Source organism: Sinohyriopsis cumingii, chromosome 1 (assembly GCF_028554795.1).
Source record: "Sinohyriopsis cumingii isolate HCF-2022 chromosome 1, ASM2855479v2, whole genome shotgun sequence".
Taxonomy (NCBI): domain Eukaryota; kingdom Metazoa; phylum Mollusca; class Bivalvia; order Unionida; family Unionidae; genus Sinohyriopsis; species Sinohyriopsis cumingii.
Genome location: NC_142961.1, coordinates 101,521,758 through 101,548,844, shown reverse-complemented (window position 1 = coordinate 101,548,844; position 27,087 = coordinate 101,521,758). Strand labels below are relative to the sequence as shown.

The 27,087-nt window shown below is 36.2% G+C and overlaps 1 protein-coding gene and 1 long non-coding RNA gene across 2 annotated transcripts in view; one reads left to right on the top strand and one right to left on the bottom strand.

Annotated features, from left to right (window-relative positions):
- LOC149807447 (uncharacterized) overlaps positions 1-14,013 on the bottom strand; it is a 34,101-nt gene extending 20,088 nt beyond the window's left edge. Inside the window, exon 1 of the long non-coding RNA XR_016415480.1 lies at positions 13,928-14,013. This is a non-coding gene — a long non-coding RNA (uncharacterized LOC149807447). The remainder of the gene's footprint in view (positions 1-13,927) is intronic.
- LOC149807448 (uncharacterized) lies at positions 6,043-8,660 on the top strand. The gene is made up of 2 exons (XM_089938870.1): positions 6,043-7,618; positions 8,257-8,660. Exons 1-2 carry the CDS (start codon positions 6,672-6,674, stop codon positions 8,273-8,275), a joined length of 966 nt encoding a protein of 321 aa, XP_089794996.1. The 5' UTR covers positions 6,043-6,671; the 3' UTR covers positions 8,276-8,660.
- Positions 14,014-27,087: the final 13,074 nt, after the last annotated feature.

The following is a 27,087-nucleotide window of genomic DNA, read 5'->3' as shown; positions in this document are numbered from 1 at the left end:
CTGATAGGGCATGGTAACCTTGTGAGGTAATACATGCCTGTCCCATACATAATTGACCTCCGCATGGAAACTGATAGGTCATGGCTACCTTGGCAGGTTAATATATGTATGTCCCATACTTAACTGACCTCAGTGTGGAAACTAATAGGACATGGCTAACTTGGGAGATTACTGACCAATGGTTATCAATGATCTAGACCTTTTGTCAAGGGATGTAGTCTTGACTTAACGTTTCTGCACAGAAGCAATTATGTTAGTCCTATAATATGGATGACCTTTGATCTCTAAGCCATAGAATAGATTGAGTGCATTATTACCCTTCGAACTAGTCATCCTCAAAGTCTGGTCAAGTGGTGTGCTCTAGAATCCACAAGGTCTGGTCAAGAGATGTGCTCTAGAATCCACAAAGTTTGGTCAAGGGATATGTTATAGAATACACCATGTAAGGTCAAGGGATGTGTTCTAGAATACACAAAGTCTGGTCAAGGGATGTGCTCTAGAATCTACAAAGTCTGATCAAGGGATGTGCTCTAGAATCTACAAAGTCTGGTCATGTGATGTGCTCTAGAATAAAAGATATTATTCAAATTCTAGTTTTATTTGAGGTACATTAAGAATTTAAAAATGAACAAATTATGCAAATTAAGTATACATAACACTTGAGTATACGTTCTGCCATACTTGCAGCCTGTGCCATGCTCAAATCTAAGTTATATACAGTAATCACCTTTTCAGTTACTCTTTTCCATGCTGCAATCTTGGTTATTGCATACATGTCATCTACTCTGTTCCATTCTGTAATCTAGGTTATGTCATATTTGTCATCTGCTCATTTCCACTATGTAGTCCTGGTTATGTCATATCTGTCATCTACCCTGTTCCACTCTGTAATCTAGGTTATGTCATACCTGTCATCAACTCTGTTCCACTCTGTAATCTAGGTTATGTCATACCTGTCATCTACTCTGTTCCACTCTGTAATCTAGACAGAAACATTACGTTAGTGCTTTCTGAGTTAACATGAAACATTATCAGTGGTGAATGTACACCAGCCAAACATCCATTGTGACCATACCATAAGTGGTGAATGTCCATGAGCCAAACATCCATTGTGACCATATTATCAGTGGTGAATGTACATGAGCCAAACATCCATTGTGACCATGCTATCAGTGGTGAATATACATGAGCCAAACAGCCACTGTGACCATATTATCAATGGTGAATCTGCATGAGCATAAGATTAGCTGACTGTTGTTGTGATGTATTTGATTGACAGATGCTTCAAATACATTGTCTAAATAGTTTTGTGACTTTTTACAATGATACTTACATTTTTATCGTGAAGACACGGAGTATGTAATATCATCAAGAATTTGAAGAGGAAGAAATGGTAAGAATTCTATACTACCTGCATTCAGTAATTTGTATTATCACTTAGTGTATCACATACATAAACTTTCTATTGTGAGTTTCTATTTGAGATACTTATATATATATATATATATATATATATATATATATATATATATATATATATATATATATATATATATATATATATATATATATGGAATTGTAGAAATATAATAGCCTTATACCACGGTCATTTGCAAAAGTTTATAGAATTAATGTATCAATCCAGTTTAAGTTCATTGACAGTTCAATAATAATAAGTTAAGTTCAATCTCCAAAATCCACAAAATCAAGAAACCCAGAGTTCATGTCGCTTTAATTCTCATGTTGGTCATTTATTTGTCTAATTGCAGCAAGAAGTAATTAAGGCATAACATTGTCTATGTCGGTAAATTAGAAGTGTATCATCATTAGATAGTAGTACTTTTTTGCCTAATGTATATTATAAGTAGCATAGATCGAGACTATGGTAATTAGCATATATGTTTGTAAATGATCATGGAAGTGTATAAATCATACATTGGATCATAACTGACACCAGCCTTGTGTAAATAGCATTCAGGCAACAAATTGAAGCAATTGATATATGGTCATATGTGTTTGTAGTTTATATTTCTATCCATCTCTCATATCACTGATCAATCATACTTGTAATCTTTTATCTTCCAATACATAAAATCTAGTACCAAAATTCTAACTTTATATTTTATTATCTAGTTTGACAGAATGGTTGACATTAGATAGTTAAATAATTTCATTCTTCAACAGGTTTCCATCTGTATACCATCACTCGAGTCTCTACCTTTCAATACAATCGAAGATGGAACTTTCATAGCCATAGATGATCTTGTAAAGTTCCTTAAATCTAACCATTCGATTCATGACAAGAAAAAAATTGTGAAGAAAGAAAATATTGTACAAGAATTACAGCGACATGATACTGGGATAATCCAGAGAGAAGAAAAGAATTTGGTTTCTTTGTCGTCTTTCTTTCGATATATGTTCCATCACTATGATGACTTCCAGGTTTGCAAAGTGGTATGTGATGAACTCTTAGAAAAACAAACACAATCTATATCTTCAAACAAATGGAATAAATCAACATGGAACCTTTATCAACAACTAACGTCTGTTGAAATTTTAAGTTTGAGTCTGTATGAAGAAACAATTAATAAGCTACAACTTGAAAGGCTGAAGATTCCATCTTTAATTATTGATTATAAAACACAGTTCACCGACAGCGAATGGAATAAAATTCAATTGTTCGAATGGCATTATAGTTCCTTTTGTAAGAAAGAAGCATCAGACTATGAAGATGAGCAGGAAAGTAAATGGGAATTCTTTAGATTATGTAAAGAGTTGGCAGAAAAAGGACAAGAACTCAATCAATTGTGCTTGAAGGTATGTCGAAAGTTTGCTGCTGATGCAATAAATGGAATTACTATCCATCTTGAAAGTATCCATCGACCTGAGAAAATGGAAACCGACACAGAAAATGCTCTTAGAGACATACCTGCTCCTCAGTTTCAAAATATTATTTGTTTTCAGTGCACAAATGTGTGTGCGCATAAAGCAGGAGTACACATTGGTATCGAATTGCAGGAATTGCAACATAATGTTGAAATGTATGATGATATGTCTCTGATAGTTCGTGCCTCTCTGAAGAAAAGTCACAATGTTTATGTGCCTGTCATACTCTTCTTTCCCAAAGGCTGCATTCCGCCTGGTGAGTGTTTTCTTGCCTGGTGAGTGTCACTTTCATCTTGTCTGGATGACCAAGATCTCCCAGAGGAATATAGAATTCTTGACTCCTTTTGCTTTCAATGTTTTAAAGAGGAGAAACATTGGCTTGCTGATCCCTTAGATATGAACCACTTTCAAATAATGCGAGAATGGCGCTTGCACGTTCCTTTACCATTCCAGTGTTTATTAGAACAAACACTACTGAACAAAGACAGCCTCAGGCGTCGATCATCAGATGATTTCTACACATCAAAACTATCCTCTTTATATTGCCAATTCGATTCATCACTGAACATACTTAACAGAAATTACAGTGGTCTCATACAAGATATTGTCACAGATGAGTTGTTTTTCAACTACTATAACATCACATCTGTTTTTTCCATCACATCAGCTACCAATATGAGTCAAAGTCTACGAAATGGAGACAGACGTCTTAAGAAAGCTGCAGATCCAGAACTTTGTCACTTTAAAACGTATCTGAAACCATATCCACTTTGCTATATAAAAGCAAGTGATGTCTCATCTTCTGAACATTTGGTTTGTCTCAGAGACTGCCATCTTATATTTTTCATGGACAATCTGGTCCAGCTCACCATGAAAACTGACCCACAACCTGGTGAAAGGAGAATAAATCAACTATGCACCCTGCCCATTACAATCAAAGGCATTCCAAAAGATTCAAACGATGTATTAACATGGCATCTTCCACTGTGTGAAGAAAAAGAAGATTGTGCATGCAAGGAAGCACCACCGCTGGAAAAAGAAGATCTAGAATGGGTTCTACTAAAGATGACCTCTGATGAAGAGTGTGCTTTTGAACGTTTTCAGCAGCAAGCCAAATGGGGCCTGAAATACATATGGACAAGACTTACATCATTACAGCCCTTCACAAACATTCTAGGCAAAGCGGCTTCGATGGAAAATTCAGAATTTCAGGAAGAAAACATGGATCTAGATGAAAGCTTTTCATCCTTGGCCATTCATGATTTGGAGAAAATGGATAAAATTAGTAATAATGATAGAACTGAAAACTTCCCACTAAACATCTCCAGTGAAGATATAGAGAGCATTAATGGAGCCATTACCTCCATTACATCCATTGACAGTAATGGGGATACAGTCGAGGATATGAAAAACATCCAGGATGATCCAAATGTATCTTGTGATTTGTTACCATATATTGATGTCAGTGATATAGATGAGGAGGATGTACATCCAATGTATAAAGATAAAATGAATAAAAAAAGAGGAAAATAAGACGAAGAGGAGGAGGAAGAATATTCAAATATTAGGATAAAAGTTGGTGCTAATAAAGATATTCTCCAAGATGTTCAAGCCCTCCTTGAAGAAATACAGATACCATTTATGACAAACAAAGATGAAACTGTTGTCTGCAGTACTGAGAGTAGCATACTAAAGTATCAGGATCTAAAGAACACACCATCACCGCCACTATTATGCCGCCATCCTCCACCCTCCAGTGGTAGAGATGACGACATAACCACATTGAAAGTGGTTCTCGATGATGTTTTGGAGAAGGCTGAACTGAGTGAAACAAATGATAAGGTTCTGTTTGCACCTGACTACAAGATTGCCAGAAATCATTTTAAGCTTATAGATGGGAACAAAAAGTATGCAACATTTCTTCCAGAATTTCCAGTACTGCACTTGAGAAAGTCTAAAATCATGAATTTAATATCAGCTTATGAAACATCAGGCCTCATTCATATACTGAAATATATGAGAGATGATGATATTGAAAAAGACTGCAGTAAATTGATAAGTATCGAGAACATCGAGACAGCCACGCGAAATGGTTGGCGATTGTCAGCAGCTTTGCATATCTCGGTTATCATCACGTTTATCAACTCGCTACCACATTCACATGCAGAGGAGCTGGTAAAAAATTTGTATGATCAGGAGTTATCCGTCAGCCAGCTTGAATTGAGATGGGGACAAATGTTGAAAGAATTCATTAAGAAAACATCCACTGAGAATAAAACATTTTCCCTGCATATTGATATAATGAGGCATTGTGACGAAATTGTGGCCATCGCCGTTGCTGAAAGACTAAGAGGAAAAGATGGATACAACTTACTACTGGCCGGTGTGAAGTCTTCACTTCCGTTCTCATTCTTAAATGGAGCTTCCAGTTATGCTGGATTTTGCACACGGCTTTTGATAGAACATTACAAATCAAGTCACTTTCACAGACAAATGAAACATGCTCTATTCAGTACCTCTCACAATGGTAGTATTGTCAGGTTTGGATTAGACACTGCTCGAGAGATTGACCACAGAGATGCAAAGAAATGTATTCGACCAGGGGCCACACTAAGCAATGTAATGATAAGGATGTCCACAGTAGACGAGCAGAGACAAGTCCATAAAGTAATCCAGTCTGTCATCTCAGGAGAGGATGCTTCAAAGATTAAGCAAGATGAGAAAAAAGATGAAGAGATAGCATCCAAAATTTCAGAAAGGTACATGGGAAAAAAAGCCAGTGATAATGACTTGGGCCATATTGCAAGAACAGTTGGTCTGATACATCGAAGAAAGGGAATGTCATCAAGTTTTGATCCCATTCTAAGAAATGTATATCACAATGAGAATCCAGAGGTTCAGCAAGAGATGTTAGATTCAACCACAGAAGAGATAGGAACATTCATGATTGACAGATATGCAGCAAGAGAGTGTCTTTTGGGTATGACACTTAGTGATTGTCCTTACACTGAATTGATAAACGGACCCAAACATCTCATTAACAGAATAAAAAGATCAAAAGGGTCAGCAATCAAGAGGACTAAAGGCGTACCAAAAAATACATCATGTAAGAGCATAAGCCAGATGGGACAAAGTCATCCACAAATAAATCAGCTGGTGTGAAAAGAGCTCTTCTCGAATTGATAAAGAAAATATCTGATACCAGAGCTACAAGTGAGCAAAAGGACGATTTGCCAGACTTAGATGAGTTCATCCTGACAGATTTCAAAGCTGTTCCACCGACCATAAAGGAACAAACGAAAGCTTCAGTTGTAGAATTTGCCGGTGTGAAGTTCAAGACATCAGCTTCGACTGGAGACCAGTACTTAGAGTACGTATCAAAGGCAATTCTTCACAAGCTGATAGGACACCTTCCAAATTTACGTCACATTGTTATATGTGAGGAAAAATATTCCTTCATACCAGACACACTAAAAGCGCATACAAGAAAAATGCGGGATTCTAAAGGAAAAATATCTATCTTACATTTGAAGGAATAAAAAGAGGTGATCAGTGATGATACATTTCACAAGCCCTCTGTTGTGGGAACAACGATCGGCAAGAAACTTGTAAGTTCCTATTGAGGCAATCACATTGATCAGCTTCTTCTTAAGCAAAATATTATACTGGCTATAGACAGTGAAGCTCTGCTGACAGCATGTCATTGCCAAGAGGTCCCCTGCACATGTTGTCCTTTCACAACACCACTGAGAGTTCGATTTACTTCCGAATCAGGAATTGTTGGTATGGAGAAGCTGTCTAACATCAGGCAGAGAAAGGGAGAAGCAGAAATGGCTCAACTTGATTGGATGAAGGAGCTTGATGCTGAGTTGTCTGATGGAGATTCTGTTGTCAACTTTGTATCATCAGCTGATATCGACACAGTCCTAATTCACCTATTTCGTATCAGTCTCCACTGGAAAAGAAACCAAACTGGAACCTTTACACGCCCTGTTTATGTTTGGCTACAGAAACAAAAGCCTGAGCTGTACATTTCCAAAATCATAGAAAGTATTGAAAGATACTTCAATAAGAAGTATTCGGCGGCTCTGATTGCCATCATTTTGTGCATGGGAGGAAATGACATTTTGCCACGACATTATGGAATTTCACACGAAAAGATTTTAATGAAAGCCATTGACAATCAAGGTCTTGAGCTTTTCAAACTCTTTCACATGGAAATCCATGAGACAGATGAGTCAATTTCATCCATAATGCTAAATATTGATGCATACATTTCCTTTTTAAAGGATTTGTACTGTCCAAAGATCTACAATGCAGCTGCATTGTCCTTTGAAGAAGTAAGGCAAATGACAATCAAAATGCCTGGGAAAGAATTCCGACATCCACAAACATGGATGCCCCCGGAAAGTGCCCCGAGGAATTTAGGAAGCCTTATTCAAGTTCAGATAGATTATTTATTGACTATATGGTGTCACGAGGCCGCTTTGCCAGATCTTCTTCGATACTGTTGTATTTCCATGTGTCCAGACGGTGAAGTTTATTACAGTTTTGGAGATGATGTTCATGTATCTGACAAAGAACAATTATTATCAATACCAGAGGAGCTACTTCAGGAGAAAATTAATTGTGCGAAACAAACTAGAGTACGAACATCAAAGAAACGTGCCTTGCATGATACACCATGCAAACAGAATCCGAGAAAACGACAGCCTCTAATGTCAACTCCAAGGTAAGCATACAAACATTTTTAACTCAACAAATTTCTTTTTTCTCTCTTTCTCTTTCTTTTTGGGTTCTCTATGAACAAGCTGTGCAGTTGAATTTGAATTGTAATTAAGCACACCACACATGCATACATGTACATTGCCGTTATACACAGTTTAAATTATTCTATTTGATCATAAAATGCTTCAGTAAGGTTTATCAGATAGCTATTCATAAAATAAACAAAATTATTTTTAGACCATTTTAAATGTATGGCTACTTCTCATAGATTTCTGCTTCTCATTTTTCCTGGCAACATCTTTGAAAGAAAAACTGTTAACTTAGCCGCTAAATATGGGGAAAATTTGTACTGGACTGTTTTGGTCAAACGTCACATATCAAATGGCTAATTGTAGATCAATTTACATTTTATCAACATCAGTATTTTCCTCAGTAGATACATTCTTCTTGGGACAAAAAAATTGCATGCATCTATGTGTTAATTATCATTATTAAACTGATTTATATACCTTACCGTGGTGCATCTATATATACAGTTTTGAGGAACCCATAAATCGCATTCCATCCAGATCTATTTTTGAATCTAAGTTTCATTGTTTACCATACAGCAGTGTACTTGGATGAATTTGTGTTCTTTTCCAGAAAGATGAAGTTTTCCTAGCGATCAGCAACCAGACGTTGTAAAACACAACAAATAATGTACTACAGGACTTAGAAAGGAATGATGAAAATATTGAATGGCCATTAAAGTCCAATGCAATTCAGATAGGATAACGACTCATACCTTAAAAGGGAATTCATATAAAATGGAAATAACACACAATGTGGACAGTATACCCCATAGGGCAGCATTTTGAACAGTTGTAAATACTATGCTCAAATAATTCTAGGATCTTGTAATAAGCATGGATAGACGCATAGTTGATATCGTACCATAGATGTTACCTCTGATGTGTTCTGGTTCGGATGTATGAAATGTTTATGTAAACTTTGACAATACTTTTAATTTACATATCATCATTTGGAAAATAAATATCAGATTCGTTCATTGGACTTTATTAATTTACAGTGCAGTCTGCAATAGATGTTAAACATATTTTGTATAAAAGTGTTACAGTAGAAGAGTCATATGTAAAAATGGGGCATAGCAAATGATTTTTTCATAAGTTCATGTGTTTACCATCTTAGAATTTCTAAAAGTAGTATGTGATATTTTTTTTTTAAATGCACATTCATTGAAATTAAAAAAGCAGGTGCATTATTCTTTGAGACCGACAAATTACAATGTGGGATGTAACAACATTTATATGGACTATTCATAAAACCATATAGAATGTTTTTATGTGGCTGGAAGAAAAAAATCATATGAAGTAATAAGCCTTTATAGTACAGTAATGAAATGCATATAAAACGACACTCATTATATTGTCCAAACACTTGCTTCAATTGCAATATTTGGAGGTTCTGTGAACTAATAACCGGGTTCATACAGTAGTTTACACCAGCCTGGAAGAACTCATCAGGCTCACACAGGCATGGGCTTGGGATGTTAATAGCTGAGGGCCATTCAGCTGGGGTGTCATATTACCTTGGATAGAAACTATCCAAATTTTTGGGGCATGTCCTATGAGTACATAGTCCAACTTTGATTTAATACATATTTTAAGGGAAATAGAACAAATTTGAAAGGCATAAGATATTTATCAGATTCAATGCAAGATGTATGTCTGTCTTCCATGTCAAAGAGTTCATATGAATAATTAGAAAGACCTAAGACATTTACCAGATTCACTGCCGTCCATGCGAAAGAGTTCATTGGAACAATTAGAAAGACCGAAGACATTTACCCGATTTACTGCCTTCCATACCAAAGAGTTCATTGGAACAATTAGAAAGACCAAAGACAAATAACATATTTACTGCCGTCCATGACAAACAGTTCACAGGAACAATTAGAAAGACCTAAGACATTTAACAGATTTACTGCCTTCCATGCCAAAGAGTTCACAGGAACAATTAGAAAGACCAAATACAAATAACATATTTACTGCCGTCCATGACAAACAGTTCACAGGAACAATTAGAAAGACCTAATACATTTAACAGATTTACTGCCTTCCATGCCAAAGAGTTCACAGGAACAATTAGAAAGAAAAAGACAAATAGATTTCCTGCTTTCCATGCCAAAGAGTTCACAGGAACAATTAGAAGGAAAAAGACAAATAACAGATTTACTGCCGTCCATGCCACAGAGTTCATTGGAACAATTAGAAAGACCTAAGACAAATACCAGATTTACTGCCATCCATGCAAAAGAGTTCATTGGAACAATTAGAAAGACCAAAGACAAATACCAGGTTTACTGCCTTCCATGCCAAAGAGTTCATAGGAACAATTAGAAAGACCTAAGACATTTACCAGGTTTATTGCCTTTCATGTCAAGGAGTTCATATAAACAATTTGAGAGACCTAAGACAAATACCAGATTTAGTGCCTTGCATGCCAAAGAGTTCACAGGAACAATTGGAAAGACGAATTTAAGACAAATAACAGATTTACTGCCGTCCAAGCCAAAGAGTTCACAGAAATAATTAGAAAGACCAAAGACAAATAACAGATGTATTGCCTTCCATGCCAAAGAGTTCATAGGAACAATTAGAAAGACCTATGACATTTACCAGATTTACTGCCTTCAATGCCAAAGAGTTCATTGGAACAATAAGAAAAACCATAGACATTTACCAGATTTACAGCCTTCCATGCCAAAGAGTTCATACAAACAATTAGAAAGACCAAAGACAAATAACAAATTTACTGCCTTCCATGCCAAAGAGCTCACAGGAACAATTAGAAAGACCAAACACAAATAACAGATTTACTGCCGTCCATGCCAAAGAGTGCATTGGAACAATTATAAAGACCTAAGACATTTACCAGATTTACTGCCGTTCAAACAAAAGAGTTCATTGGAATAATATAAAGAAATAGGTATTTATCAGATTCTAGCAAGGTTTTTTGTCTGTCTTCCATGTCAAAGAGTTCATTGAAACAATTAGAAATACCTAAGACATTTACCAGATTTACTGCCTTCAGTGTCAAAACGTTCATTGGAACAAGTAGAAAGACCTAAGACGAATACCAGATTTACTGCAAGATATCTTTTTGCAACCAGTGCCAACATTTGTCTAGTATGAACCAAAGCAGAGATGGAGAGAGTTAAATGGTGATTTTCATATGGTGTCCAATCTACAATGTGCTGCAAATTTTATAAAAAAAAGTACAATGTTATATAAAGTTAATAAAATATATATACAATCATTGTGATAATTCTATTCCGAAAGCAAATAAGACAATGCTTACAGATTCTTTAATAATATGTTACCATGGCTACTGAAGAAATATCTATCAGCCAATGTGTTACGAGGCTACTGAAGAGATATCTGTTAAGATCATGTGTTACCAGGTTATTGAAAAAATATCCATTAAGCCCATATATTACCAGGCTACTGAAGAGATATATATTAAGCCCATTATGTTACCATGGCTTCTGAAGATATATGTATTAAGCCAACCTGTTACCATAGATATATATATATATATATATATATATATATATATATATATATATATATATATATATATATATATATATATATATAGAGAGAGAGAGAGAGAGAGAGAGAGAGAGAGAGAGAGAGAGAGAGAGAGATTTAACGCCCATATTTATTTGTGTGCTCAAGGCATAACACTAAGAATTAGTGGAAAAAATATTTATCCCTTACAAATGTTCTGTATGCAGCATATGGATGACTGATTACAAATGTTCTGTATGTAGTTTACAGATGACTGATTACAAATGTTCTGTATGTAGTTTACAGATGACTGATTACAAATGTTCTGTATGTAGCATATGGATGACTGATTACAAATGTTCTGTATGTGTGATATCAATGACTGATTACAAATATTCTGTATGTAGGATGTGGATGACTGATTACAAATATTACTGAAAATATGACTGAATAAAGTATACAAGATTTTTATGTGGAAAAAGCATGAAATAAGGATGATGAATAAGGATAATAAGGCTGACATATTCAAGTTCATCATGTGGAATAAGGGTGACAGAGTCAAGTATATAAGTTATTCATGTGGGATAAGGGTGACATAATCAAGTATACAAAAGCTATATGTGGAATAAGGGTGACATATTCAAGTATACAAGTTCTATATGTGGAATAAGGATGAGAGATTCAAGTATACAAGTTCTATATATGGAATAAGGCTGACATATTCAAGTATACAAGTTTTATATGTAGATAAGGACGACAGGTTCAAGTATACAAGTTCTATTTGTGGAATAAGGATGACATATTTAAGTATACCAGTTAAGTTCTTTACACGGGGTAATGATGACAGATAGAGATATTACAAAGCTCTATATAAGATGTATAACAGGTTGCATTACAAGTATTTTGCATGTAGAAAAAGGATTGCACTCTGAATACTGTGAAAGTGCAGACAACATAGCTGTCTGACTTTCCATCCTTATATCAAACTCTGTGAATACTGTGACAGTGCAGATAACACAGATGTCTGACTTCATTCCTTATATCAAACTCTCTGAATACCATGACAGTGCAGACAACACAAATATCTGAGGCAATACACAACAAGTTACAAAGAAAAAATCCAAAACTAGCTGCATGTTTCAGACAAATTCAAAAACTCAAAAACTAACTAAATGTTCTAGGCAAATTCAAATGTTCTGGACAAGTCAAACAATCCAAACCTAGCAACATATTGGAGTCAAATTAAAACAATCCAAATCTAGCTACATATTCCAGACAAATTCAAACAATCCAAAGCTAGCTACATGTTCCAGACAAATTCAAACAGTGCAAACCTAGCTAAATGTTCCAGACAAATTCAAACAATCCAAACCTAGTCACAACAAACAAACAAATTCAAGCAATCCAAACCACAAAAAATGAAACAAACTGACGAATTGAAACAATCCAAAAGCTAGCTACATGCTGGAGACAAATTCAAACAATTTAAGACTAGCTACATGTTGGAGACAAATTCAAACAATGCAAAAATTAGCTAAATGTTCTAAACAAATTTCAGAGAAATGCACACTGTAACAGCAATATATAGAATAATGGCCATGCAAATTCTATTCTAAGGCAAACTTGGAATAGTGTAATATAAATATACCAAGGTCATAAAACAGCAAAAAATACATAGTCACAAACACTTGTAACAGTGTTATATATATATATATATATATATATATATACCAGTATCATAGGTCCGAAAATATATATACCACACTCCATACGAACCTAAAGTATTATTATACTGTTTTAAGGTAGAAAACAATTACATTTTACCCTTCATAAGGACAGAAAGAAAGAGAACCAACAGAAAAAACTGTTTCCATCCATCTTATCACAATAACCAGTCTCAGGATGGACCTACTGCAACTATACTGTCTCCTGCCTAACTTATTACCATAACCAGTCTCTGGATGAACCTGCTGCAACTATACTGTCTCACCCTGACTTATCACAATAACCAGTCTGTGGATGGACCTACTGCAGCCATACTGTCTCCTACCAAACTTATCACAATAACCAGTCTGTGGATGGACCTACTACAACCATGCTGTCTCACCCAGACTTATCACAATAACCAGTCTGTGGAGGGACCCACTGCAACTATGCTGTCTCAGCCAGACTTATCACAATAACCAGTCTCTGGATGGACCTACTGTAACCATGCTGTCTCACCCAGTCTGTGGATGGATCTCCTGCAAATATACTGTCTCTTACCAAACTTACAATAATATCTGGTTTCTGGAGGGATCTCCTGCAGTCATACTGTCTCTTGTCAAACTTGTCACAATATGGAGTCTATGCATGGATATCATACTGTTTCATACCATACTTTACATTCCTATATGGCTTCTGGATGGATCCTGCAGCCACATCAAGTACAACTTCCAAATATATTTTAAAGTGCTTGTAAAACTGCCAAAATATTTTAATAAATATGCTATATGTTGCTAATGTGGATGATATTCAACTGTTAATATTATACTTCCAGGTATCTATCTATCTATCTATCTATCTATCTATCTATCTATCTATATATATATATATATATATATATATATATATATATATATATATATATATATATATATATATATATATATAAATAACTATGACTAAAATGACATATGGTCAAATACATGTCTTTATTATTCTTTAACCTTTGAGATCAAAATATATAAAAATCAGTATACCTTATGTTCCATTTTCTGGACTTCCAGTCAAACTGACAAGCCATCCTCCACCTCACCACAGACAAAGACTTCAAGGTTTATGTACTAACCTTCAGAGAGACTTCTACACCATAATTGACTGAAAGACTACTACACCACAGCTGACTGGCAAGCCTGAAAAATAAAGTTTGTTTCTAGTACACTAATGAATATCCTTTACAAACCTCACATCTGATGCTAGGTACAGTTGCTCAGGAGAAAAAAAATTGAAAAAGTTTTAATCATTAATGACTGCAGTTTGATACAAAGAAGTTGATTGGTTCAGTCGGTTCAGTGATAATACAGGTGAAGTTGGATGGCATTTGGGACAAACTAACAGACTCAATTAGTGCAGTGAAACTTTAAGTGTAGTTCATTGGTATTTGTGAGATGCTGATTGGTTCAATTAGTGCAGTGATACTTTAAGTGTAGTTCATTTGTATTTGGAACATGCTGATTGGTTCAATTAGTGCCGTAATACTTTAAGTGTATTAATTGGCTATTGGGACAACTTAAGTTATTACACCACTTCAAAGGGTGTGTCCATGGTTATCAGTGAAAGTTAATAAGTTTAGTTAATTGTCATTATGGACATTTGTACCAACTACACTTGTTCATAACAGTCTCAATGACTTTCAATAAGATAATTATTGTATAGATCTACAATGTGTGTTTAACTTTCGTCTATGATTTTAAAATGTAATGGTCATTGATAAACAACATATTACATAACTAACTTTTGTCCATGAATGTAGACTATACCTTAAACTACTGATCATATGTAAATAACATTTGTTGCTTGGATTTGAGTTCAGGACCTTGGTTAACATTTGTTGCTTGGATTTGAGTTCAGGACCTTGGTTTTTCCCTGGGGAATTCTATCATCTACCAGATTTTTTTCTCATGATGTTTACTTGAATTTAGGAATGGCTTTCTTTACCAGTATGGCATTTTTGGAAATGAAAATGTTATGAATCTGATTATGAAGTGACCCAAATCCTGGACATTTCATTGTCGGATAGGTCAAATGACAGTCTGCATATAAGGCACTGTTTGGGCAATTATATATTCCTACCTTAAAATCAGTCTGTGGAGTTATTTACTGTTGTCATCATATATACTTATATGAGGTGTTATGGTAGACTAAAGAACATTACTATCATTATGACTATATGGTCTTAAAATAAGTAATATAATTATATGAGGTATTATGGTACACTAAATGGCATTTCTGTATTATATGAGGTGTTATGGTACACTAAAAGGCATTTCTGTATTATATGAGGTGTCATGGTAGACTAAAGGGCATTACTGTATTATATGAGTTATTATGGTACACTAAAAGGCATTTCTGTATTATACGAGGTGTTATGGTGGACTAAAGGGCATTACTGTATTATATGAGGTGTTATGGTACACTAAAAGGCATTACTGTATTATATGAGGTGTTATGGTAGATTAAATGGCATTGCTGTATATTATGAGGTGTTATGGTACACCAAAGGGCATTACTGTATTATATGAGGTGTTAATGGTACACTAAAGGGCATTACTGTATTATATGCAGTGTTATGGTACACTAAAGGGCATTACTGTATTATATGAGGTGTTATGGTAGGGCATTACTGTATATTATGAGGTGTTATGGTAGACTAAAGGGCATTACTGTATTATATGAGGCATTATGGTACACTAAAAGGCATTACTGTATTATATGATTTGTTATGGTAGACTAAAGGGCATTACTGTACTATATAAGGTGTTATGGTAGATTAAATGGCATTACTGTATATTATGAGGTGTTATGGTACACCAAAGGGCATTACTGTATTATATGCAGTGTTATGGTACACTAAAGGGCATTACTGTATTATATGAGGTGTTATGGTAGGGCATTACTGTATTATATGAGGTGTTATGGTAGACTAAAGGACATTACTATTATTATGACTCTATGGTCTTAAAATAAGTAATATAAAAGAGTGAGAAGCAACAAGCTTTGTAAACTTCAACAAATAATGTATTCCCATATAATACAAATTGAAAAAATGTTGAAAGAACTTACAGTATTGTGAAATAAATTCCAATTAATCCTAAAATTTCCAATATGAGTAATAATGACTAAAGGTTTAAATAAAATTCAGTGGTATTCCAATATTTTGGTTTCCGGCTGAGATAAACATGTTGTTTACAAAATGAAAATCAATGATTTAGATCATGTACAAAATGAACTTGATGGGCAAGGTAAAGTCCAAAATACAGTTATCCATAGCATATAATGAATAAAGAAATCTAACAAACAATCCAAATAAAGTTAACACTATCTTAATTATAATTAGAAGGTATGTTACAAAAATTATAATATAAAATGCAGTAGAGAAACTAGTAGACCCAGCATTTCCTGGGGAATATCCAATGTTCTAGACTCAGATTGAGATGCACAAGCTGTTTGCAAAACAACACCAATGATTCAGGTCAGGTAAAATACAAACTTGATTTTGGATAGGGTCAAGTCCACAATGCAATTATCCATAGCATACAATAAGTAAAAAGCTAACAAACAGTGCAAATTAAATATACATAACACTATACAAGGTATGCATATAAATCAGCATGCATGTAAATGGTATCATAATGATATTATAAGGATGTTATTGGAAAGCCAATATTTTAACAATAATACTATAACACTTCATGTAAAATATACAAGTATATTATATTAATGTAAATTGACCTCTCTATACTAAATTTTTAATCAGAAAATATAAATTGGGGGAGAGGAATAGCTTAGGTTTTATGGGCCAGCCATTATATATGTATATTGTAACATGTTTTTTTTTTTAAAAATAACATATTAACATTTGTTTAAAAAAAACAAACAACTTATGATCATAAGTACTGTATGACTCATTGTTGAATTAATTGTTTTATTGATGTTTACAGCTGGTAAAATAGCTCTAGCAAGCTAGTGTTTCTTATTATGTAATGGAGTTCCAACTTTAAACAAAATATGTCTCTGTCTGCACACTATGATGTCATCTCACTTATGTGCATTGGTTGTGCATTCCTGTGATGACATCTCACACAGCCACTGGCTGTACACTCTTGTGATGTCATCTCACATAACCATTGGCTGTACACTCTTGTGATGTCATCTCACATAGCCATTGGCTCCACACAATGTTATGTCATCTCACATAACCACTGGATGTGGACTCTTGTGACATCATCTCACATAGCCATTGAATGTGCATTCTTGTGACATCATCTTACAGCCATTGATTGTACACTCTTGTGATGTCATCTCACATAGCCATTGGCTGTACACAATGTGATGTCATCTCACATAACCACTGGCTGTACACTCTTGTGACATTGTCTCACATAGCCATTAGATGTGCATTCTTGTGACATCATCTCACAGGCAATGGCTATACACTCTTGTGATGTCCTTTAACTTAGCTATTGGTTGTACACTCTTGTCATGTCATCTCACATAGCCAATGGCTGTACACTCGTGTGATGTCATTTAAATTAGCCATTGGCTGTACACTCTTGTGACATCATCTCATGCAGCTATTGGCTGTACACTCTTGTGACGTCATTTAACTTAGCCATTTTATGTTCACTCTTGTAACATCATCTCACATAGCCATTCGCTATACACTCTTTTGATGAAAACACCATGTAATAGTATACAGAGTTTCACGAGTGATGAAACATGACTCTAAAAGAAGCATGTTTTAACCATATGTGCATATCTTTCACCATACACTGTAAAGGGAGATAACACATGACTTTAAAATAAGTATGTTTTAACCATGATATGTACAGTTTTCATCATGCATTGTAAAGGGAGATAACACATGACTCTAAAAGAAGTGTTTTAACCATGATATGTGCAGTTTTCACCATGCATTGTAAAGGGAGATGACACATAAATCTAAAAGAAATATTTATTGAGCAAGATAGGTGGCACTCTACAGCTGCATATTTTGCACAGGGTTAGAATTTTACAGAAAAAGAATTTCCCCAGGTGTCTTTACTGGTTATATTGACTATTTTAAAAAGATGTGTATATTCGGTATTATTTAAAGAACCTATAATTCCCTTTATTTTGGTGTATGGTTGACGGCTGTAATATGGGTTATAGAGTATACAGCTTGGCCTTACTCCAGATGTGCACCTTTTAAAAAAGTGCTTGCTCCACTTGGTAATTTTCACTTCCTGGGCTTCAGAGGAAAATTGTAAAAAAAAAATTAGCCAATAGCTTTTGTTATATTTTATATATTTGGTAATTCATCCATTAATCTTTCAGAACTTGGTATTGTGTAGTTGGGCAAAATTAATTTTCCCTATTTTAATAGGTGCTAAAGATAGGGTATATTTGACTTATTCAAACCACACGACACACAACACATATATGGATGATGATAGCTTTGTGTGTGTGTGTGTGTGTGTGTGTGTGTGTGTGTGTGTGTGTGTGATTAGGATTTTTAATGTAGCTTTAACAATTTTTCAGTCATATCACTACGATGTCTAAAGCATGGCAGTTAATAGTGATGTCTAGCATGGGGGCATCATGCCGCAGACATGTAGCATGATGTCCCACCCAGTCACATTATTCTGACACCAGGCTGATCAGTCCTAACACTAACCTCTTAATGCTGAACACCTAGCAAGGCAGCTGTTAGTACCATTTTTGTAAGTCTTTGGTATGACTCAGTCAGTGTTCGAACCCATGACCTCCCACTTCCGAGGCGGATGCTCTAACCACTAGGCCACCAAAGCGTTTTATAACTTTGTGAGAAGTGGATCAAATAAAACAGAATTGCACCAACAAAAGAAGTTATGTACCATGGATGCAGCTTTCAACATTTTTACATGTCACAAAATGAACAGTATGTGCACTTTTATGCAGATTTGAGCATCTCGGAGAACCCTGACAAATATATGCATACTTAATTTCATCTGTCAACCAAGAGTAATGTTTGCTTGATCATGCTGACAATGTGTTCCTCTAAAGATAGACACACGACAGATATAGAACCATGTCATAAGTCACACAGATATGGAAGCAATGCCACAAGCACACACATACGGTGAACCATGTCACAAGCACACAGACAGTGAACCATGCCATAAGCACAGACAGTTGAACCATGCCATAAGCACACACAGAACCATGCCATAAGCATGCAGTGACAGTTGAACCATGACATATGCACACACATACACTGAACCATGCCATAAGCACAAACTAACAGTGAACCATGTGATAAGCACACATATATTGAACCATGCCATAAGCACAAACACTGAACTATGCCACAAGCACAGACAAAAGAACCATGCCAAAAGCACAGTCACTGAACCAGGCCACAAGCACAAACAGACACTGAACCATGCCACAAGCACAGACACTGAACCATGCCAAAAGCAGACACATACACTGAACTATGTTACAAGCACACACAGCACTGAACCCTGCCATAAGCACAGAAATTGAACCATGCCACAAGCACATATAGACACTGAACCATGCCATAAGCAGACACTGAACCATGCCACAAGCACACACACACAACCATGCCACAAGCACACATAGATACTGAACCATTCCATAAGCACACACATTGAACCATGTCATTAGCACACACAGCCATTGAACCATGTCATAAGCACACACACACAACCATGCCACAAGCGCACACAGACACTGAACCATGTCATTAGCACACACACTGAACCCTGTCATAAGCACACACGGACAATGAAGCATGCCATAAGTACACACAGACATGGAACTACAGAGTCTTTCAGTATCCTAGTTATCTCCCTCTAGTATTATATACTACATCCAGTAGGTGACTAAGCCACTGGATAAGAAGATAACTGCTATCGTCACTAATGAATCTGCATTTGCTAAGTGTTTGATATGCAGTTATGTTATTGCTAATGTATCTATCTTGGCTAAGTGTTTAGTATGTAGTTATGTTATGTTAACAATTATACAGTGCTGAGTGATTTCTAACCCCCATCACATTATACAATTACTATGGGGGAAAGACTGGGGAATAAAGAAAAGATCTCTGTGCGTGTGTGTTTGTGTGTGTCTATATATATACATATATACATATATGCATATATATATATATATATATATATATATATATATATATATATATATATATATATATATATATATATATATATATATATATATATATATATATATATATATATATATATATATTAATTATACTATATACAAAAGCTCCAGTCTTGTCACTATTAAAAAATAATTCCTTGACCGAGACTGGATAACCATCACAACCCATCATTTTACACATCTATTATACCTTAAATTTTAATTCTTTTCTTGTATGTAAATAAAAAGTGAATAAATAAAAAGTAAAATAAAAAATTAAAATATATAAATTGGCCAGTCCTAACACAAACACAATATATAATGTTTAAAACAGTATATCATATACATATAAAACACACAGGACATTAGACTGATCCTTGGCCAAGATCATTAAAATGTATGGACCATGATATAGAAACCAAGTGCAAGACAGTCTCTGAGGAGGGAAGTATATATCATAAAAAAACATATTGGGAAGGAAAACAAAGTGACCAGCTACAGTGACATTGTGATTATGACCCACCATAAAATAACAAAATGAAAATATCAAAGAGCATCCCCTGAACCAAAATAATACATTTTTCTTCCAAAAATTCTTTTTGATTTTTTGTTTCACATAAAAACAGACACATACACTATGGGGGACACAGAAATACATAAAAGCCTTTCAAATATTTGGATGGCTGTGGCGGGGGGGGGGGAACACTTCAAAGGCCAGTAGCTTAACATAGCTAAAGAATGAGAAGTTCCCACAATTAAAACAGTATACAGTTCATCATTTGTAAAATAACTTTGATGAATGATCTAGTTATTCTAGAACATGATCAATGGATTATAGAGCATTCTGCCTAAAATACCCAATGAAAAAATGGAAAACAAAGGCAATGGAAATAAAATCAGCAACGGAAATGATATCTGTTTGCTTCATAATTTTTTCATTGAAAAAACAATTAAAAGAAGTTTTTAAATATCAGATATATATATATATATATATATATATATATATATATATATATATCAGTATGAATTGCACAATAGAAAATAAAATTAAAAAATGTGACACTACTAATTGTATTAAACATGCGCATTTGACAAAATACGCAATCATTGTATGCAAATGGAAATGATCACTCATGAAATAATATTCACTGCCAATTTCGTTTCTAGCACAAATCTTTAGCACAGTGGGAACAAACGCAGTGCAATTTATTTAGGCCATATCGTTTCGGAAGATGGCGTGCATACTGACCCAGATAAATTTTCGTCTGTTCAAGAGTGTCCGCAACCAAAGACTCCTAAGCAAGTTCGCAGCTTCTTAGGTTTATGATCTAATTACAGACGGTTTGTGAAGAACTTTGCTGATACTGCTAGAGCTTTTAATAAGTTGTGTGAAAAAGTGTCAAGTTTGCTTGGAAGGAGGAGTGCCAGGCATCATTTGATGCTTTGAAACTAACCCTAACCACTACTCCAATCATTGCTTTTCTACAACCTGGGCTTCGCTTTATTTTAGACACTGATGCTAGTAAATATGCAGTTGGAGCTGTACTTTCCCCAAGAGCAAGATGGACATGAGAGGGCGATTGCTTACAGGAGCAAAGTCTTGAATAAGCATGAAGTTTCATACTGTGTGATAAGAAAGGAGTTGCTTGCTGTACTCTCTGCACTTAGGAAGTGTCATCATTATCTCTGTGGGCAAGAGGTCATCATACGCACTAATAATTCTGCAGTCAGTTGGATACAAAATCTGAAATGTCCAACAGGGCATGTTGCAAGATGGCTGCAATAACTGGGCACTTACAATATTCACGTCACTCATAGAGCTGGTAAGAAACACTCTAATGCTGATGTATTGTCCCGAAATACTTACGCTGTTTGCCGGCGGCAACAAGAATCTGACGAAATCTGTGATGATGTTTTTGAACTCTCAAATTACAAAACTGAGTCACCAACACTGTCTCAGATATCCGTTGCTCCCTCCGACATTGCTCAGGTATCTCCGAACAAAATCAGAACAAAAGTGTGGATGTGAATTCTTTCCCTGTACAAGAGAACGATTTAGACTTCCTGAGGGTCATAACTCGAGCTTGAAAGGCACATAAGGAACCTGGTCCAAAGCCTACTCAATGTGTTATGGTGGCATGGTCCAGCGAAGAAATACGTCAAGACCAGTTGCAGGATACCAATATTGCCCCTATCATGGTACCAGCTGAATAAGATTCTGGCAGACCTAAGTGGTTAAATATCTCAGACAGTCCAGCAGAGCTGAAGACGTTATAGCGCATTTGGGACAGGTTAGACCTGAAGGAAGGCATGTTGTACCGAAAATGGATAAGTGAAGATGGCAAGACCACCCATTACCAGCTGGTTGTCCAGACAAAAATGAGGGCAGATGTAATCAAGTAGTTTCACGACGTTCAATCGGCTGGCCATCTGGGTGCAGATAAGACACTTGAGAAAATTACACATAGCTTTTACTGGCCAAATATGAGAAGGGAGATAGAAAGCTACTGCACAACCTGTGATAGCTGTGTAACAAGGAAAATACCGAAGATATCGCACAGAGCACCACTAGGCCAATATTTGGATGGCGAGCCAATGGAGCGAGTAGCAATGGATCTTTTGGGTCCATTACCTAAGATTAAAAATGATACCGATATATCCTTGTCATGTGTGACCTGTTTACAAAATAGACAGAAGCTTATCCATTGCTTGATCAGGAAGCTCAACCTATTGCAAAAGCCTCTGTTGACTTCTTTGTTAGTAGATTTGGCACCCCACTTCAAGTACACTCTGACCAGGGTACTAACTTCCAGTCAAAGATTTTTCAAGAAATGTGTGTTCTTCTTCACATCATGAGGACGAGGACAACCAACATGCATCTTCAAGCAAATGGAACTGTTGAAAGATTCAATCGGACCTTCACATCTATGCTTACAATGTATTGTGAAAAGAAACTACACAGTTGGGATGAGTATCTCCAACAATTAATGATAGCCTATATGTCATCCGTTAATGCCAGCACTGGATGTACACCAAACATGATGACATGGGGAAGAAAAATTACATTACCTAAGAAGGCAGTAATAGACACTCCGACGGAGTTCAACAACCTGGACACAACTGAAATTGGAAGTGCAGATTATGTAAAAAATCTTCAGTCGAGGTTGAAGGAATCACACAACATCGCCCGTACCCATCTTAAAGTCGGTACCCAATATCAGAAGAAATACTATGATCTAAAGGCAAATAAGAGATTATTTGAAGTTGTACAGGCAGTTTGGTTGCACAATCCAATAAGAAAAGTAGGAATCTATCATAAGTTCATTACAAAATGGAAAGGACCTTATCTGATCTCAAAGACGCTTGATGACCTAACTTATTTAGTTAACAAATCGAAGAAACAGCAAAATCTTATTACGTTGCATTATAGAAGAAAGAAGATACCGGTTTTGTTCTACCCACAGAAGTAGACATATCACAAATTGAGTAACATAAACCGTGTGCGTGATAAAATTATTTCAGTTTTCTCGACGGTTATGAAGAGACGAGAGTGGCATATTGAGAAGGCTGCTAAAGAAATTACCAGGGTAGGAGACGATTACATGATAGTGGACGGCTTCGTGCTGGCAGGGGGATATTTAAATAGTTTGACTCTGATGAGTCAATGCTGGAAGGTAGCTACCAATGATTGTTCGGTTTGGGCTAGGTTTGGCCAACCTGTGCTCCAAATCATTGGATCCCTGTCCTCCCTGGTTGTAAATAAGTACAACAACAGGAACCTGCGTGGTGAAGTGTCAAATTACGTGAGTTAATGTTGTAATGAGGTCCTACCGATGGAATACGCTGGGCCGCAATACAACCGAGCTGATGCAGAAAAGAACATGATAACTTTTCGCATGGAAAACGTACAGTGTTAAGCGTTCTGCTATTCAAATTAGAAACTGTGTGTTTGTGTGTGGGGGGAAGCAACAGCGTTTTAATAGCAATAATGTTTCGCGGCAGATAGACACAAGTTCTGTTACCAGAGAAAAACAAACATGTGTTTCTTGTTATCTTACATATATTGCGGTCTTCTTTCTCCATATGATGATAGAGATCTGAGAATGCAGAGCATTGAACTGTTATTGCTAGCATGTTGCTGGACCTTGTCAGTTAATAAAATGGTTTGAAAATTTCAGAATGTTCTCTAAAGCAGTTGCAAAATGTTGGTTGTGTCCAGCGGAATTCGAACGGAGGTGGGAATTGAAGACTCATCTCGCTGCTGCCCCACTTCCCCATTCAAGCCTACTCGTTGTCTGCGTCTGGTTCACAGATGATGAAAAAGGTGCTTCGCAGGATGGTGGACTTGAAGCAGCATGTCATGCAGTTACATGTAGTTACATACTAAAGTTGCAGATGATGTATCTTCGGACTTCACCCGAGCGACTACAACCAGATTGTTGGTGCTTCCCCCATGGAAAGCAGTGTAGCTGTTCAAGCTAGAGTAAGGCTATTAATTTGGGTGGGAACGTGCTAAAATACCTCCCTCTTCAGGACTGACTGGCAGAGACGATGGGAAGTTCTCTACAGCACTGGAGCTAGGCGACCCCTTGGAACCTCTTCCTTAACTATTCGTAAGGAACACAAACATAATGCATATATTGTATCAGGACATAGTTCAGTTGAGAATGCGTTTGTAACAGATTATCAAGATGATATCGATGGCATGATGGCGCCTCCCTACTCACCATCGAGGCCCAAAATTAAAAGGGAACATACTATTCATCATGTCAAGAGAGATGCTTCAAATGCAGTGGTGGAGGTCTTTGACAAAATCATTCAAGTTTGGTATAAGGTTGTCATCCGATGCCAGGAAAAAGGGATGCATGTAGCCTGGTGGGAAAAATGAAGGCGGTCACTTCGGGCAGTTGTCATTTATTCCCAGAGGTAGGCGGAATTCAAGAAATGTCAGAAGATATAACGCATGAACTCATCAGTGTCGTTGGGGTCTCCAAGGGGAGTTTAAGTAACCATATCAAGATTCATGCCACCAACCTTCGGACTAGGTTGTAAGAGACGAGAATCATCTGAAATATGTGCAAAGTCAGCAAAGAAGGCACAGGCCACAAAACCAATTGAAGATTCTTCGTCCGCTAATCAACCAGCCGCAAAAAAGTCAGGTCCTGTTAGTTGCGGCCGTACCTGCGATTTCAGCAACACCAGCTCACCAGTCACCTGAACCAAGAAGCTGTACACCTCTGCGTGACAACAACTTAGATATGTTTATCAAGAGGGATAAACCAGTCAGGCTAGGCAAACCCTATACGGCATCATCTCCGCCAGTATCGGCATACAAAACAGTGGCAGCCAACCTACAGGAATGGGGTTGTATGCCCTTATTACCACCAGCCAGACGGGAGCGGCACGAGGATACAGTCATCCAGATACCAACTGGATCAATTACGTCGCCTTAGCCACCCAAGGATTGGAGGAGAATGAATCCAGATCAGAAGTTACTCCAGTTGGTGTACGCCTCTATGCTTTGGAGAATTCCATTTACAAGCAATTACAAACTTCTCTATATAGATGCGTCTTACTGGACAAATTTAATATGTTGGCCGTCCCTGGTACGGCGGTCCCAATAATGACAGAGGAACAACTGATTTACAGGAAGGCAAGTTATTATAATTATGAGACTTTAAAATCCATTGCTATTGGGAATTTATCTATAGAAGACTGAAAAATAGGGGAAATGTTGGAAATGTATAAAGCAGCAGCTGAAAGGAAAGATATAACTACTGACTTCTTAATTAAATTAACCCTGAAGGCCGGAGTCAGCCATCGACTCGAGAATTAGCCCACAGACATCAACAGTAAATATAGTATGTGACCCGGAGTTTCACCAGTTAAGGTGGGGAGGGTGTAATGCCTAACTCAGCACATCATAATATTAGGCGCTATTAAAAACTACATTCCTTCTCCAATAGTAATACTAATAATAATAATGTATGAAAAAGAACAACATGAAACAAAGTCGGAAAAACATGAGCCAGTTCACTACTTTGTAATACCTTAATAGTATTGTGAATGCAGTTTTGCATGAACATTGTCCAATTAATGTTTGAAGATTATTTGATGATTAAACGTTGAGATATGAGATGATGTTTGTATATGTCACTGGAAACATTTACCACGTGTGAATGCTTCTTCCGTTCCCCAACGCATGCCACCCACCGACCATTGTTTAGATAGCCATCTGCATCTCTTATAAATGTGTACTCTATGTTTTCTACTAAATGTGGGTATAAAACCTTGCTCTGGTCCTCGTACTGTGTCACGCTATTGTCATGAGTATTAATGAAGTCGTCAAGAAATTCATTTAAAGACATCAACAGTTCTACATGCCCTGGGATATCAACATTAAGTTGAAGTTCGCATAATAGCAGTTATTGTGCCATATTCATTTTCATGGTGGACCATGCGTGTGTAGTGCTAGAATTTCACATAAATGGTTTATGAAATGAATTATCTTACCTTCCTTGATTTTGGAATATCAAAGCCAGAAATAGGATGCTTGACCATAAATTAGAGATTTCAACCATCCGGTGGAGTTTTATTGCCGAAACAGGGGAAATGCAGGATAGTGTTGGAATCAATGTGCCCAGCCAAATAATCACATTTATATTGTCAGACTTTTGTTGAACAATAAGTTAGAAATAATGTTACTGTTCATTATTGTAAGTTATTGATTTTGTAGAATTTGTTATTTTACTTTAATGTGCGCACTAGCATGCATTTGATAGGGACTATTTCAAACTGTATGACGACTCACTGCATCATCAGTACGTTGTACTCGCATCGAAATTCACTTGTCCGTTTCGTTCAGTTTTATTTAATCATAGGCATGAATATATAAATAAGATTAAAAGTAAAAACGCACACGACGGACATTGAGAGGACAACTTCTGTCTAAATTGTGTGTGCGGAGGGATTTTGCCAAGCAGTTTGAACA